Raw genomic sequence first — 16,257 nt, forward strand, 5'->3', positions numbered from 1 at the left:
TTAGCTAATCAAGTAATTCAAATACTCAACAAATTATGTTTCAGCATCATCTTTGTATCCACAAAATTCCCACATTGCCATAAATCTGTCAGCCTCCTGGTTTGTAGCACTGCCCAATCCACTAAGAAATATGAACAATTACTTCATTATGTATCACCTCAGGGTATATCAATACATTGCCGAGCTGTCGTACCTAAGCTGACCTGTACATGGTGGGTGCAGTGGGTGAGATGAAGAAGACAGTTAATGCTTGTTGAGGATGATCCTGGGCAGGCGGTGTTAATATGAAGCTTCAGTACAGAAAGCCTCCTTTGTCTCTGTGGGATTTAATGAGTCTGCGATAGTCCGAGTTGTGAGTTCGCCCTCAGAACTCCACGCAGACACAAACACTCTCTTCAACAAGGAGGGCTATTGTGTGATGAGGTGATGTTTGTGTGTGTCTATGTGTGTGTTTGTATTCAGTATGTGTGTTTATAATCTGTGGGTGGCAGTTGGCTTCATGTTTTATGGAATAAATCTCATTCATTCCATTTTGAGTTGACAGCTAACAATATATTTAAGCAGCCATTTAAATCACTTATGTCAAAAAAAACTAAATGAGATGAATGAAGTGTGGATTCAGAATACCTTATTTGCATGATAAAAGCTATCATTTTCTATGATATAATGACCATGTAATGAAAAAAGATGTTATTACTACTTTGTTTATACAATCGGTCATTAATACACATAAATAGTACAGCTTTTCTTTTGTTTTTAGAGCCACAACTGATGATATTAAATATTATATATAACTATTACAATAATTGATTGATGTGACTTTTTTTTTTTTTTTTAGAGAATCACAATATTTCCACATCCCACAGTCCTTCAATGACATTTTGCATGATCCAAAAAAAAAAAAAACAGATAAAAGCCTCCTGTGGGCAGGTTTTGCAAATAAGCATTTTGCGATAAACACTAAGAGCATGGTTTTACAGCAATAATGTTACTGTATGTCTGTGTTAAATAAATAAATTACACTTTCATGTGAAGCAGAAAAAAGCAAATTTACATATCGGAAACTAGTATTTTTCCTTTATGATTAATTGAATGAAACAAAATAATGCACAAACATTTTCTTCAAATAGTTCTATCACTACTCTAATTTGCCATAATGCTGAACATGATCAATTAACCGATGAACTAAACTATTGCATCATTGAAGTGCAGTCCTTACTGGACATATGTTTGTCATTCACAGCAAAGTTAAGTCAAATGTTTCCTTCATACTCTCCACAGCTCCTAATCGTATTTGTTGTGTTCCAAGTATAGCCACTCTGTGCACCGTCACTCTGTACAGCGCTGTGACCTTTCTCCATCTCTGACTCCCTTCTGTTCTCCTTCCCAGTGGCTACCATGACAACAGAGGCGAGTGCAGTGAGCGAGGCAGACACTGAGGGCAAGCAGAAGGCCAGTGGGGCAGAACCAGAGCCAGAACCTGAACCAGAGAACAAGCAGAAACCAGAGGCGGCAGTGTCTGACCCAGAGGGGGAGCCTTCAAGCAAGAAGGCCCAGGAGCAGACCGCCGAGCCTGGGACTGCAGAAGTAGTTACCTCCCCTGAGGAGGAGCAGCTGAAGCCTCGTACCCGGACCTCGGCTGGCAAAGGTCTATCACGCCTCTTCTCCTCTTTCCTCAAACGGCGCTCGCAGTGCTCTGAGGGAGAGGGGTTTGAGGCAGAGAAAGCCAGGGAGGACAAGGCAGACACAGAGGAAAAGGCCGACAAGACAGGAGAGAAGAAGGAGGGAGAAGTGAAAGGTGAAGAGGAGGAGGCTAAGGTAGAAGAGAAGAAACCAGAAGAGAAACCAGAAGAGAAACCAGAGGCAAAAGAAGTGAAAAAGAAAGATGAAGGAAATGTAGAGAAAAAAGAGGAGAAAAAGAAAGAGGAAGAAAAAGTTGAGAAGAAGGGCAGTAAAAAGAAAAAAAAAGAAGCCAAGAAGAAAGTAGAGAAAAAGGATGCAGACAAAGTGAAACAGGAAGAGGTGAAAAGGGAAGAGGAAAAGGTGAAAAAAGAAGACAAAAAGGATGATGAACAGGTGAAAAAAGATGAGGAAAAGGATGAGGAAAATGTAAAAAAGGAAGAGAAAAAAGAGGATGAAAAGGTGAATAAAGAAGAGAAAAAAGAGGATGAAAAGGTGAATAAAGAAGAGAAAAAAGAGGATGAAAAAGCACAACAGAGTGTAGAAAAGGAGGAGGACAAGTCAGAGACAAAAGAAGAAAAGGAGCCCACCGATGTAAAAGACAAGGAGGCAGAAGCAGAAAAGAAAGAGAGTAAAGAGGGAGAAAACACTGACAAAAAAGTTGCAAAGAGGAAAGAAAAGGAGGAAAAGGTAAAGAAGAAGGAAGAGGAAAAAGCAAAGAGGAAAGCAGAGGAAGAAGAAAGGCACAAGAAGAGAGAAGAAGAGAAAGCTAAGAAGAAAGAGGAGGAAAAGGCAAGAGAGGCCGAAAAAGCAAAGAAGAAAGAAGAAGAAAAAGCAAAAGAGGCAGAAAAGGCAAAGAAGAAAGAAGAAGAAAAAGCAAAAGAGGCAGAAAAGGCAAAGAAGAAAGAAGAAGAAAAAGCAAAAGAGGCAGAAAAGGCAAAGAAGAAAGAGGAAGAAAAAGCCAAAAAGAAAGAAGAGGAGAAGATAAAAGAGGAGCCCACAAAGAAGGACGAAGAAAAGGTGAAGGAAGAAGTGAAGAAAAAAGACGAGGAAAAAGAGGAGGAAAAGACGGAGAAAAAACAAAAGAAAGAAGAGGAAAAAGGGAAGAAAAAGGAGAAAGGGAAGAACAAGGGAAAAAAGGAGGGGAAAAGTCTAAGTGACGAGCAGGTGAAAGCACCGATTGCTGCTCCAGAGCCTGAACTTAAAACTGAGCCAGAAGCTGAACAAGCTCCAGATCAGCACTCAGTCAGCAGTGCAGAGGCACAGGTGAGTGTGAAACTGAAAAAAAGTCAATTATGGTTTCAATTCTACATTTAGGTTTTTTTGTTCCTGAGAGGTAGATGAGGAGACTGATACCACACTCATATCTGGATATTGAAGACTTAAGTCAGCAGCCAATAAGCTTAGCTTAACACAAAGTGAGCTTGACTTTGTCCTAATGTATTAAAATCCTACCAGCGTCTTTAAATCCCTCTCATTAACACCTTACATGTTGATACATGTTGTCTGTTTATCCGGCCAAAATCTAATTTGTAAGGACAACAAATGATTCTACTGGTGCAGGGAGATGCCAAAGTGATAACGAGATTTCCGGAAATCTCCGCTCCAGGCCAAGAAATAGTCACGCACTTTCAGTATAACAGTTCTGTAGAAGACTTGTTGAACATTGTCATTTAATCAGGAGAGGTGGGAAGGTTCAGGAAAGGACACAATCTCAAACACTGCAGCAGATAAAGGGCAGCTGCAGGTCTGTCCAGCGTACAAATCCCTGCTGCAGATTTGACTTAAGTAGAGGAACACATGTTTTTTCCATTGTAATGAATTTTTTATGATGTGGACAGCTTGCTCAGCAAGAGTAAACCTGCTGGTTTGAACTGAGAGCCTGAAACAAAATGATCTGGACTTTCTGAACCAGCATCAACAGCAGTTTATCTGCTGTTTAAAAAGATCTGTTTTAGTTTTGATTGAGGTTTTGCACTCATTTTGCCTTTCTGTAATTCTTTCTCTCTGTACTTTCTGTATGTTGCAAATGTCTTGTGTTGTATCTCCAGCCAGCTCAAGAGAAACACAAAGACGAAGAGTCGATAAATAAGGAGCCAGACGCTGTGGAAGAAGTGAAGGAGGAAGACACAGAGAAAAAAGAGGAAGAACCGACCGAGCAGAATAACGACGCCAAGGAAGAGGAGAAGGCAAAGGAGGTAACGAAGAAAGAAAAACCTGCGAAAGAAAAGAAGACGGAGAAGAAACCAGAAGAGGCTAAAGGCTCCAAACGTCTGAAAACCATGCAATGCAAAGTCACCTTACTGGACGACACTCTGTTTGAGTGTGAGCTGGATGTAAGAGACCTCAGAATTGACCTAATGTAATGTCTCTCACCCCTGTTCAATATTTATACGCTTGTTTCCCTCTGCCTGTGTCTCTTTATCTTGTGTAGAAACATGCTAAAGGCCAAGAGCTTATAACAAAGGTGTGTGACCATGTTAATCTGCTGGAGAAAGATTACTTCGGCCTCGCTCACGGGGAAGCCACAACAAGCAAGGTGTGATTTTCTTTTTTTCTTTTTTTTTGGGAATGCAAAAAAAAAAAAAAATCATATATATTTGATATGATGCAGGCCAGAACCTGGTTTGTAAATATTGTTTCCTTTATTTTCTGCAGACTTGGTTGGAAGCCACCAAAGAGATCAGGAAACAGGTTCCAGGTGCTGTTTATGAGTTTACATTCAACGTGAAGTTTTACCCTCCAGACCCTGCTCAGCTCACTGAGGATCTCACCAGGTGAATGTTAGAACAGTAAAAAGGCAGGGATGTGATTCTACCAGATTGTCCGACCTGAAATGTTAACTCACAAGTCTTAATTTATCAATGGCAGTGTTTCGCGAACATAGACTTTGTCACGTCTAGTGTTAAATTTACGACTGCATAAATATATTTGGGGACCGTTTTGAATTTCCTTCATATTAACTATGGATAAAATATTGGACCACAGTATGTACACTAGCTCTCTATCGCTCCAGATTGTGTGGCAAGTAGCATCTGAGTGCTGTGCAGTGGATCGGTGAGAGAGACTTCCGCTGTCACAATTCACTCTAGATGCAGAAGTGCGACCTCTCATGCTAATTATGAACCTTCTTTTGCCATTATTTTATTTGTTTTGTGCAGATAATTGCTGTCCATATTATTCTACACTCTCTCAGTTTGGCTAGGTCATAAATTGCCTTCTTACGAGAAGCACACCTGTGGGGGGGGGGGGGGGGGGGGGGTAACTGAATTGTAAAGAAAACTTTTTAAAGGCGAGGTTTTGTTTTTTGTGGCGACTTAATAAAAACATTCTTTGCCCCGACCCCACCGTTAATAAAAAAAATCTGGTTTTCAGTAAAACAGAACTAAGGTCATCTCTTCACTGTGTCGCCATGTTTCATGTTTTTAGCAATTCTTAGATGTGCATAAAAAAAACTTCAATAAACTACAAATTAACAGATGTAGAAATTCTGCAATCCTAAAACGTGCAGTCACAATAACCTTTTCAGTCCACATGTCTTTTGGACAGTGGAGCAGAAAAGGCAAAATTGATGCTAAAAATGTATCAGAATGCAGGGAATGTTTGTTGCAGGAATGTTTGGTGATAAAGACGTTCAGGTGGAGACCACCAGACCCCATCTCACCTGATGGAATTTTGAGATTCAGAACATGTTTATTAGTTAGCTATGAGGCAGCTTGGAAGCAGACCTTGTTGTTTTAACCTGCTACCAGTCTTAATGCTAAGCTAATCTGTGTCTTGCCTTCATCCTCCAACTCAAAAGAAAGCATGTATTTCAAAAAGAAGGTCATTACAGTAACATGTTCTATGAAATGGTATTACGTTTTATATTCTGCACCTACATTTTCATTTAACATTTGTTTCAGGTACTTTCTGTGTGTCCAGCTGAGAAAGGACATCATGAGCGGTGTTCTTCCCTGTTCCTTTGTCACACTGTCCCTGCTGGGTTCATACGCAGCCCAGTCGGAGCTTGGAGAGTACGACCCGGAGACACATGGGACAGACTACGTGAAAGATCTGAGCCTGGCTCCTGGACAGAGCAAAGAGCTGGAGGACAAAGTGATGGAGCTGCACCGCACATACAGGTAATCAACGTAGGAGGACTATGATTTGAGCAAAAGAGTAATGGCTTTATCAGTCTTCTTTTTCAAGTATTATTAAATGAGAAAAAACAGAATAGAGCAGACCCAAACTGTGAATTACCCTGCATCTTTTACATTTATAGAACTGTTTACATAGACTATTTGTGGAGTCCTTTGAATAATCCTGGCAATAAAACATATCTTTGAAAGGACCCTTCTTATCTGTGCTTTTCAAGGTCAATGAGTCCAGCTCAAGCAGACATGTTGTTTCTGGAAAATGCCAAGAAGCTCGCCATGTATGGAGTTGACTTGCATCAGGCCAAGGTTGGGTTTGTTTGAATTCTGTGACATAGTATCAACTTACTTTTTCTTTTAAATGTTATGGCTTTGCAACACCATGCGTGTACCAGTTGCATCCATATTTTTAATTACAAAATTTATGTCAGCCCCTTTTCAGAAAAAAAGGAGATTAATGTATTTTTTTAAACTCGATGACCTGTCCGCAGGATGTGAGGAAGTGTGCCTCCCAGTGACCGTTCATTGTAAATGCGGAGGGAGATGAAATATCATGACTGCTCACTGCTTTGTGCCTGCAGGATCTCGATGGTGTTGACATCACATTGGGAGTTTGCTCCAATGGTCTGATGGTTTACAAGGACAAGCTGAGGATCAACCGTTTCCCCTGGCCCAAAGTGCTCAAGATCTCCTACAAACGTAGCAGCTTCTTTATCAAGATCAGACCATCGGAGGTAAATCTGACTTTACATAGTCCACTTTTATTTTTCACTATATTTAGATTGGATGGTTTTGTTACCTCATCCAGTCCACCACCAATTTCTCCTAAATTCCACCTTGCTGGTCTGGTTTCTTGGCTAAGGAATGATGTGACAATCTAACTTCTATTAATCACCTTTACATTAACATTTAGATAATCTCATGGAGCTAATCCTCTGACTCATTTTGAGTCAATTTCAGTCCACCTCATTCAAACATAGAAGTGATAAGTAACATTCAACATACATATAATAAATAAGACTTCTCATATTTGTATTTAATACTTCTAGTATTTTTATTAAAACCAGGTGTGGGTTAGGATGCACTGCAGATTAATGTCATGAACTCAAGGTCATTATTTTTTTTTAATTGAACTTTTACTGTTTTGTGTGTTGTTTTTCCACCCACAGCTAGAGCAGTATGAAAGCACAATCGGCTTCAAACTTCCCAACTACAAAGCATCGAAGAAGCTGTGGAAAGTTTGCGTTGAAAACCATACCTTCTTCCGGTAAGTCCAGGTTGTTCTTCGCTTATTGTGAATGACACTTTCTTCGTCGCAGCAGAGGTCATTCTCAGGTTCTGTCGTACCCTGAGATAATTGGCTAACTGGTCTCTACAGCTTAAGCCCTATATTGGCTCGCTGGTAGTTTATCCAGAGAGGAAATGCTACGTGCCTGTGGTCGTGATCCTGAGAATTAAACCTCAAAGGCTGTTTATACCTAAGATAAAGGTCAGGGAGGGAAGGGAATTCTAACATTGTTGTATAACATGGACGACTTTTAAGGGATACCAAATCCTACGATGTCACTTGATTGAAGCTTCTGGTTTGCTGGTCTGTCGCTTTAAAGATTAAACTTAGATCTTTTTTTTTGTCCCCCAGCGTTCCCACAGTAGAGCCTCCATCATCTCGTCGCTTCCTCGTCTTGGGATCTAAGTTCCGGTACAGCGGGCGCACTCAGGCCCAGACCCGCCAGGCCAGCTCCATGATCGACCGCCCCGCCCCTCGGTTCACACGCTCTGCAAGCAAGAGGCTGTCCCGTAACCTAGATGGAAGTATGTGTAAGTGTGCGAACCCATGTGGGAATCATTGTATCACGTGTAATCTTGTTTAAATGAAGCACAGATTCAATACGCTTCTGTGATCTGTTTCACTCCAGCAGCTGGAGATGAAACTCTCCAGCTCCTGCAACAACTCTCAGCATCAGTCAGGACTGAAGTTGATGATTGGTCACTGAAGCTGACATCTGACCAACCCCGGCCTTCTTCTGAATTCCCAGGTATCAGGAACTGTGTGGGGCACCAGCGCTTCTTTGCCATATGTGCAGCCTTATCACATCATTTAACACGCTCGTCCGTTCTCGCTCATTTGCTTTCATGCCGGAAAACAAGTCCTGAAAAATATCGTGTCAGCTGTGGCACATGTGGTTAAATCTCCTCCTCTTGACTTGTGGGTAATTTTGCCCACTTTGTACTTTCCTTGGCGTTATCACAGGGTATCTTTGGCCTCTGTGACCAGAAGTTGTGCAAACTTCCCTCACATCTTTAAATACACATGGGCATTTCCAGTCTTGAGGCTGCAGTTCCACATTTTTTGGCAATTTTAAAGTTGCTGCTTGTTGTGTGTTGCATACCGGCTTTCATTTGCTTGCAGCTTGTAAACTTTGTGTTCAGCATTACAACAAACTGACTCCCTGCTATAGTGCATTAAAACAGGATGGCATAGGAACAGTCTGTTTATGTCTTCTCAGTTCGAAAGCTTTTGTGATAACTGCAGCTTTTTGGACTCACAACAAACTGGCTTGAATGCTTGGCATCTGACTTGGTCAAAACATCTTGCTTGAAGCACTGTGAAGCATTCATCCACAGTGCCGTCGTCTCTCCGGTAGAGAACATTACATAACCGCCATCACCTCGTCATCTCTTCACAGCCAGTGGGGAGTCAGAGCAGACTTTCATTCAGTCCTGGGAGGAGGGACAGTCTGTTCACACAGTCAGAGTGGGCCAGCAGGACACTGAGACGAGCTCTCAGACCACCACAGTGACAGAGCTGTTGACGGATGAGCAACAAGGATGGAGAAAGGAAGACTTGTGGTCTGCCCTACTTAATCGCCATCCTCCTTTCCCCTTTGCCCCACCTTTTCATTATGTGAAACAGCCAGGTATTTGCACTTTTGATACCAGCCAGAGGTTATTTTTCAGTTTGCTATCACAAAATCTCATCCCAGAATCTCTGAATCTATCATTATGGCTTTGATTTCAAAGAAAAAAGGTGCTTAAAATGTATTTTACTGCACCAACCTTGCACTTGATGACATCACTTAATGTACATTGCATTTTCTCAAAGCCTTAAATATAAACCAGACATGTGCGAGTATTTAACCCTGCTTCCAAGCTTTTTCAGTTTGAGGTCTGTGCATGTTTGCTTATTTGGAATGAAAAATGTCTCTTATGTTTCTCTGACATTGTCAGCTAAGCTCAGCTTGTCAAAAATGAGCTCAATGGATAGACTACTGCAACCATCAACAGCACAGCAAGATGATTGGTTTGTTTACTTCGACCACACCCTGAGCCTTCTCTCCCCTGAACAATGTGAGTTTCTTTGTGTGAAAATGTGACTTCTGAACATTTCTTAAAACTTAAACGCAAAACAAGAAACCCTTCAAAGATTTAAAATGTTAAGCCTTTTAAGGTTCATTAACTTTCCATTTTTGCTCCTCCCAGTCCCTCCCTCTGCTCAGATCGAGCTTCGGGAAGAGGATGAGCAGGTCATCTATGATTCAGAGCAAGAGCCGACCAATGAGGAGACAATTAAGAGGCTGCAGGAAATGGTGATGTTGGTAGACAAGCTGACAGAGGCAGAAGGTTTAGAAAGGAATCTAAGGGAAGTGAGGTATTTGGAGGACAGACTCCAGGAAGTGGATGAGATGGCAGAGAAACTTCAGGAAGTAATAGAAGAGGAATTAGGTAAGGAGGAGGTGGAAAAGTTAAGAGAGGAATTTGCACAGACAGAGCTGGAGCAACAAGTGCGAGTGGGAGGTGTAACAAAAACTGTGGTGATGAAATCCATAAGGAGCATAGAAAAACAAGACGGTGAAGAGGATGAACTGGAGCAGCAGATAAAGGAGGTGTTCTTGAAAGGCTTGTATGAGGAGGAAGAGGCCGAGGGGAAGCAGGAGACTAAAATAGAGGTCATAGGTGAGGGTCAGTTTGATGACAACTTGATAGAGAAGCTGCGTGGGATAGAACAGGAATGGAAGGAGGAAGCTGAGGTCAAGATGTCAGGCGTCCCTGGTACCACTTCTGTAGTAGCTGACCAGAAGGTGGAGCGTAGGACCAAGAAGAGAGTGACTATTGTGGAAGATAGAGAGCCTAATCAAGAAATAATGGTCGGCAGGATGTTAGAAAAAGTTGTAGAGAAGCTGCAGGCTGAGAATGAACGTGAGGCGGCATATGGCGATGTCTGGTTCATACTGTTAGACCGTCCTCCATACACAGCTGTTGTCAAACCACAAGGTACAGTATTTCATTCTGCAAACAGCTTTACATTGATACAACCCTCTGTAATACTACACTATTTCACTGTATTTTCCTTCTTCAATCACACGTAAGGTGTTAAAGTAACAGTAGAGTCTGCCAAAAGTGTTTGAGATGCTGCGATGGATTTGCAATATTTATTCCTTTTTAAATGATTTCATACAAGTGAAAACAGTTAACACTGCCCTGCTTCTCTTACGGTGAGGTTTTGGACGATATTTGTGCCAAGGTTCAAAGATTCTCTGTGTTTACTTCCATCATTAGTTGTGACTGTGGAACGTGCTCAGGTGGATGAAGGCGAGTATTTCACCTCAAACACCAAGATTTCAACCTTTGAGGAGAAAATTGAGATTACAGCTCTTCAGAAAAAGACCAAGCTTTTTGTGGAAGAAAGGAAAGTGGAAGAAGAGGAAGTATGGCGTGCCTCTGAGATTCCTCCACAACAGACCGTCATAGAAAGAGACGATGACTGGTTTATTTTGCTGGATGTAATTCCCAGACAAACTCCTTATGTACCACCAGGTATTCTTTGTGCTGCTTTTGGCTTTGCTCTCTTGTGCTTGATTTAGTGCCTGAGGAAATATTTCTCACTGCTTGTATTTCTCCCGACTTTACTTCAGTTTCCTCGAAGAGAAGAGGCGAGTTAGACGCAGAAAGTTTTGTCCTGGTGGTGGAAACTGCAGCTGTGCAGGAGATTGGAGAAGAAGTGTCCGAAGAGAGAAAGATAATAGAAAAGGCACCAAGAGAACTACAAGTAATCCCACTGCAGCCAGTGACAGACAGAGATGATGACTGGTTTGTGTTGCTTGATGTTGTTCCCAGAGAAACATCATATGTTCAACCAGGTACTTCAAAAATAAATGATTTGTGCTTCTCTCACAGCTTTATGAAAGCAAGCAATTATCCTGAGCTTCGCAAACATCCTTAAATCACCCTGTACAGTCCAGTGTGTGAGGATTTTCTCTCTTGTCTTACTTACTGTTTTAGAGCGTGTTGAAGTGTCTCCAGAAGAACGTGTCTCTCTGGTTGAAATAAAAAACGTCAAAAAACGGGAGGAAAGCTCAGAAGTTGTGACATCAGGCGTAGAAATGAAACAGCCGCAAAGTGAAAAGCAAGTAGTAGCCCTTCCACAGACTGTGAGACAGATAGAAGATGACTGGTTTTTGCTGCTGGAGGCTTCCACCAGAGAAACATATGTGCAACAAGGTATTGTTGATTTTCCCTCAAATCTCGCAGTTTAAAAGCTATATATACACATTTGTCACATCACAGCTTCATTCTTTATTCATTAGTTACCGCAGAAGAGTATGTTCCTGAAGAAAGCATTTCCGTCCAATCTGACGTAATCAAAGTGGAGTCCAGAGTGAAGGTCGTAGTGGAAGAAATTGCAGGAATTGTGCTTGAGAAAGAGGACAAGAATCTTTCCAAGCAAATCCTTCCAGAGCAGAAAATACCCGAAGCAGTCAGGGAAAGGGATGACGACTGGTTTCTTCTGCTGGATGTCATTCCTAGAGAAACTGAATTTGTGCCTCCAGGTACTTGCCTCCTTCAAATAACTTTTCAAGTCAACAACTATTCAAGGATGAATTTTCTGTATAAAATATACAGCACTTGTCCAATTCTTTTCCTTTTGGCTGAGGCTTGAGTGTAAGTTGTGTTTGTTTACAGCGTCTCTGGCAGCCACAAGCCGAATGTTTGCAACTGTTCAACCTCGAATTGAAGTGAAAAGCACAGAGCAGACGTTGCAGCAGGTTGAGTTTGAGCAGATTACACTGCAGCCTTCACAGCCTCTGCAACAGAAAGATGATGACTGGTTTGGGCTGTTTGATGCTATTCGCGAAGAGGCAGTCATAGTACCATCAGGTATAAAGTTCATAAATGTCTGCACCCTATCATAATTAGTTTACATCGGGTGGATATACTGAAGTTGTTCAGCTTCTTTTGAACCATCTCTGTTTGTGCCAGTTTCTCCTGTTGAGATTGTTCCGGATATGAGGAAGTTGCCGGAGGTTGAGGTGAAAACCACAGAGACCACAACATGGAAGGAGATGATAATTGGTGTGGAGACCAGACAGGTTGAGACACGTTTGTCTGAAATTAGAACAAGTCAAGCTGCACTGCTTTCCGAGAGAGAAGGAGGAGACGATTGGTTTGGTCTGTTCGACATCGTGCGTGAAAAACCTGTTGTCATACCACCAGGTACATTTACAGAAGACTCTTCTTACACTATGATAAAAAAAAGTTGTTAAGAGGTTGCTTATCTGATTTTTAAACTGAAATAGCTCAAACAAAAAACAATTTTAAATGATATATATTACCTGCATTTCATCTGTTAGTTGCTGTGGTTGAGCGTTTTGTGGATGTGGTAGCAGCTGCTGAACAAAAACCAAAACTCTTCATGGAAGATGTAAAGCATGCTGTTAAGTTTGTGGAGATTGAAGCACCACAACCAAGACAGGTGGACGATGACTGGTTTGTGCTGTTGGATGTTGCAGAAAGGACATCAGGTATTCTATTGTTTGAATTATCTGTAATATATTTCATTTTTCTGAATCTGTGTTCTGACTGGGAAGACTTTGTGTGCATTCTACATCAGTGGCTGTGGATGAACGTCTCCGTATACCTGCTGAAGTCAGACCAGCCAAAGTGTTAGACGTCAAAGAGCAGAGAGTTACGGTAGTGGAGGAGAGGTGGCAGCAGGGTAAGGTGGTGCAGCAGAAACCACGCCCGGAAGTGAGAGAGGTGGAGGATGATTGGTTTATTCTGCTGGACGTGGCCACTAAGAAATCAGGTATTAATAAAATGACTTAGTCCGTTTACTCATACAAACAGCTATATACAAGTTTATTTTCTTACTTAGTAACTGTGTTACACAAAAAGGAATCATTTAGTTTTTAATTTAATAGTTCTGCTTTTATTCAGCTAGGCAGTCTGTTTACTTGAACTTGTAAGGGTACTAATATTTATTGTATTTCCAAAATAATACCTACTTGTGTATGTTATTTAGTCGCTGGCCTTGAGCGTGACCAGTTCCCAGCAGAGAAGAGAGCTCCACCTGCTGCAACCAAAACACTGACTGTTATTTCCAAGATGAGACCTCAGTTTGAGGAACGGATCCTGGATGAAAGACGTCCTGTCACGCATACACATATTCATGATGATTGGTTTGTTCTTCTAGATGTTGGACAAAAGAAGTCAGGTATTTTGTTCACAGTGTTTGTTGTTTTTGCAGATAAACGGCTCGCTTGCTTTGTTTGCTTCAAGAAACACTTCTTAACATTTGTACAGCACGTCAGCAGGTGTCTGACTGTCCTGCACAAGAGGATATGTCCTCTGATGGCCACGCCTTTCAGCCACGCTGTGTTTTACTACTTGGAAAAAAACGTCTTCTTAATCTCAGCTTTTCGCTGGTTTTACAACATTGAGCTGTGTAGCTCACTGCAGCCTAACATCTTCTACCTTCGCGTCCTTTTCCTAAACTTCACCAGAAATAAGCGATGCTTTTGCTCTTATTCCACTTGGTGGATTTTTGCTTTTGGTCCACTCTTTTCTAGCAAGAGGCGTATCAGGTACAGTATTCCCCTGCAGCGTGTGTTAACACTAAGGCTTGAGACTGTAAGTATAATGTGGCTGTTCACATAGTTGCACTTTTGGCTGTCAATGTGTTTTTATCTGTATCTGTTCAAATGTGCAATTCACTCTATGGGGGACTTATTGTCAAACGTGCTTAAGATTTTGCGCCCCCTCCTCCCCATTCCACGATGCATTGATTTAAAATATATGTTATTAAATTAACGTTTCCATTTTGTCTGTATCCCTTTAGTTGTGAGCACACATAGGGGCACCCGTCCCGTCAGTGCTCCGGTCTTCTCCCAGGCCGCTCTGGCAGAGGCAGGCATCCCCATGGCCCCTTTCGATCAGCCCCAGACCTCCACCCCCATCAAGACCGGCCGTCTGGAGGAGAGGAAGCTGGAGGTCACCGTAGAAGCTGTGGAGCCCTCAAAGATCGAGACTGTGGTTGAGGTCAAGGTATTGTATTTCTCAGTCTGTTTCTTTTAATGTCTGTAATGTAATTTTAATGTAATGCATGTTTGCAGTGAAAATTAAGCATCTTATGTGTGTAGACCATAAATATCTCACAGGGTAGACGGTGCAAGCAAAAGGATAGAGAATGTTTTTATTATGTCTTCCTGCCTTTTTGATAGATAACTATAAAGGATACATTTTTAAATGTAATTGCTTCATATTCTTCATCTTTAAACTCTCATTGAATAATAGTAGTGAGCAGAGACTGTTCTCTGTGTCTGAGAATGACCTGTGTCTCTCTTGCTGCTGTAGCCAGCAGTGTGGAGAAACCAGAGAGAAGTAAACTCTTCACTGATAACCACCATCAATGGGGACATGCAGGTTAGTGTCAGACACTGGCCTCTGAACAAGTTCGCTGCTCACAAGACTTGTTTCAACTTATAGCTGAGGTGTGTGTGAGTTAAAGCAGAGGATGCTAACACGTGTCCCTCTCTCCTCCCCTGGGTTAGCACGAGTCTGAGGCCGTGAGCACGGAGGTGGTGCGAATGCGAAAGGTCAGACTCTTTAGCCTCGTGTGCGTCTCCGTAGCCATTTCTCTACCTCCATTCTTATGATGTTGAGCTTCTCATCCCAAACGAATTCCATCCTCTTCTCATGTTGTGCTTCTGTACAGCTAGGTCTTTAATGAAATCCACAGCAGGTTTGATGCTCATACAGTGTATCTAAAGAGGTAGACAAAAGTAAAAAAAAAAAAAAAAAAAATGAAATACCAGTATATGACTTTTCATATACTGGTATTTGTATATTTTTCTCTCCAAGAATCTTTTAATTCTCATCATTTAGGTTCATTGTTCCTCATTGCTTGCTGTAGTTCTAAACCCTTGAATGCTCACATGCATGACAATAGAATAAATGTACCTTACAAAAAAAGGCATGATATGTGTTTATCACTCTAACATTGTTGCTTTCTCATCATAAAAATAGAAAACCTAAGACTTAGGTTGTCAGTACTTTGCAGATTGGCCGACACAGCCACCAGAAATATTCTGCATGCAGTCTCGTCACAGCTGTCTGGTCTCTTCCTATTAACACTGTACTGTATTTTTGTAGTTTGCATGTCTCTGGGGGGGGGCAGGTTGATGCAAGCACACAGGGAAACTGAAACAAACCCACACTCTTTTGTTCTTTTCATTTTTCACAGAAAAGAGCTAAGAAAATTGAGGGTGACTCAATTTATATGAGACATAGCCTTTTAATGTTGGAGGTTTGTATTCCTTCAGGAGGCGTCCGTCTCTGTATTTTCTTGCTCTTTGGCACATCGGCTGCTGTTTAATAACACGCTTGCATGTTGCATAATTCACACTTTCTGCGTCAGCTTAATCGATGGCTGTAGAAATATTTGAAATGTATTTGTGTGTGTGTGTTTATGTGTGTGGCAATGTGACTCTAATCCTGGTGTTTCAGGAGACTGCTGTTGAATTTACAAATAACCAGTATAGAATTATGCTCTAGATTCACCTACAAAGACAAACTTGTTGAGGATGTCTTGCTCTATAGCATCCTAAAATGTTCCTGAATGATCGGCACTGTGATCAGTTAGGATAGTAGGGGAGTGAAAGAGCTTTACCAGGGTCCATTTATATATGTTTTTTCTTCCAGATCATCAGTATTCTCCTGCTCTGCTTTTGCTATTACTACATCCATCACATTTTGTAACCTGCCATTAGCCATTTTTTTAGCTGTTATGCAAATGAAATGTTTTGGCAATAGAAATAATGTCACAATGAAGTAATGGCACATCTTTGCTCTTGTTCATAAAAGAGATGATGTTTGGATAAACACTTAACATGAAGTTGCTCTTTTGCACCACAATAAGCCATAAATGATAGTGAACACTTTTGTTCTCTGGATAGAATATTGTCCGCAGTACATTTGGAATTAGTATCTTGCTAATGAAGACCAACTTGGTGCTAAATGTTGAGAAATCTGCGCTGCTTCTTTTGCTTTTGATCATGTGTGTGAGATGATCAGTTTTCCGTTTATACTGACGCTTCATCTTTGATGACTTCAACTGCTCTTTGATTTGCAGCCTGTCTTAATAAAGTGTGTCACTGCCAGCCTA

General features: G+C 41.4%; 1 protein-coding gene across 16 annotated transcripts in view; it reads left to right on the forward strand.

The window, feature by feature from the left end:
• Positions 1 to 16,257, forward strand: part of LOC132984087 (uncharacterized) — a 32,514-nt gene that overhangs the window by 8,516 nt on the left and 7,741 nt on the right. For 7 of the 16 annotated variants that reach the window (XM_061050738.1, XM_061050736.1, XM_061050737.1 and 4 more), the window contains exons 2-27: positions 1,391 to 2,946; positions 3,732 to 4,016; positions 4,115 to 4,219; positions 4,339 to 4,457; positions 5,586 to 5,804; positions 6,038 to 6,125; positions 6,398 to 6,550; positions 6,986 to 7,083; positions 7,456 to 7,634; positions 7,733 to 7,852; positions 8,504 to 8,734; positions 9,045 to 9,164; positions 9,297 to 10,088; positions 10,374 to 10,631; positions 10,730 to 10,954; positions 11,097 to 11,315; positions 11,402 to 11,644; positions 11,778 to 11,972; positions 12,075 to 12,308; positions 12,446 to 12,616; positions 12,706 to 12,900; positions 13,117 to 13,308; positions 13,933 to 14,138; positions 14,448 to 14,516; positions 14,645 to 14,689; positions 15,337 to 15,399. In XM_061050738.1, the coding sequence (XP_060906721.1) occupies positions 1,399 to 2,946; positions 3,732 to 4,016; positions 4,115 to 4,219; positions 4,339 to 4,457; positions 5,586 to 5,804; positions 6,038 to 6,125; positions 6,398 to 6,550; positions 6,986 to 7,083; positions 7,456 to 7,634; positions 7,733 to 7,852; positions 8,504 to 8,734; positions 9,045 to 9,164; positions 9,297 to 10,088; positions 10,374 to 10,631; positions 10,730 to 10,954; positions 11,097 to 11,315; positions 11,402 to 11,644; positions 11,778 to 11,972; positions 12,075 to 12,308; positions 12,446 to 12,616; positions 12,706 to 12,900; positions 13,117 to 13,308; positions 13,933 to 14,138; positions 14,448 to 14,516; positions 14,645 to 14,689; positions 15,337 to 15,399 (6,372 nt within the window). In that variant the 5' untranslated portion in view covers positions 1,391 to 1,398. The remainder of the gene's footprint in view (positions 1 to 1,390; positions 2,947 to 3,731; positions 4,017 to 4,114; positions 4,220 to 4,338; positions 4,458 to 5,585; positions 5,805 to 6,037; positions 6,126 to 6,397; positions 6,551 to 6,985; positions 7,084 to 7,455; positions 7,635 to 7,732; positions 7,853 to 8,503; positions 8,735 to 9,044; positions 9,165 to 9,296; positions 10,089 to 10,373; positions 10,632 to 10,729; positions 10,955 to 11,096; positions 11,316 to 11,401; positions 11,645 to 11,777; positions 11,973 to 12,074; positions 12,309 to 12,445; positions 12,617 to 12,705; positions 12,901 to 13,116; positions 13,309 to 13,932; positions 14,139 to 14,447; positions 14,517 to 14,644; positions 14,690 to 15,336; positions 15,400 to 16,257) is intronic. The other 9 variants (XM_061050739.1, XM_061050734.1, XM_061050735.1 and 6 more) reach the window with 9 other exon arrangements.

This window comes from Labrus mixtus, chromosome 11, assembly GCF_963584025.1.
Source record: "Labrus mixtus chromosome 11, fLabMix1.1, whole genome shotgun sequence".
Lineage (NCBI taxonomy): Eukaryota > Metazoa > Chordata > Actinopteri > Labriformes > Labridae > Labrus > Labrus mixtus.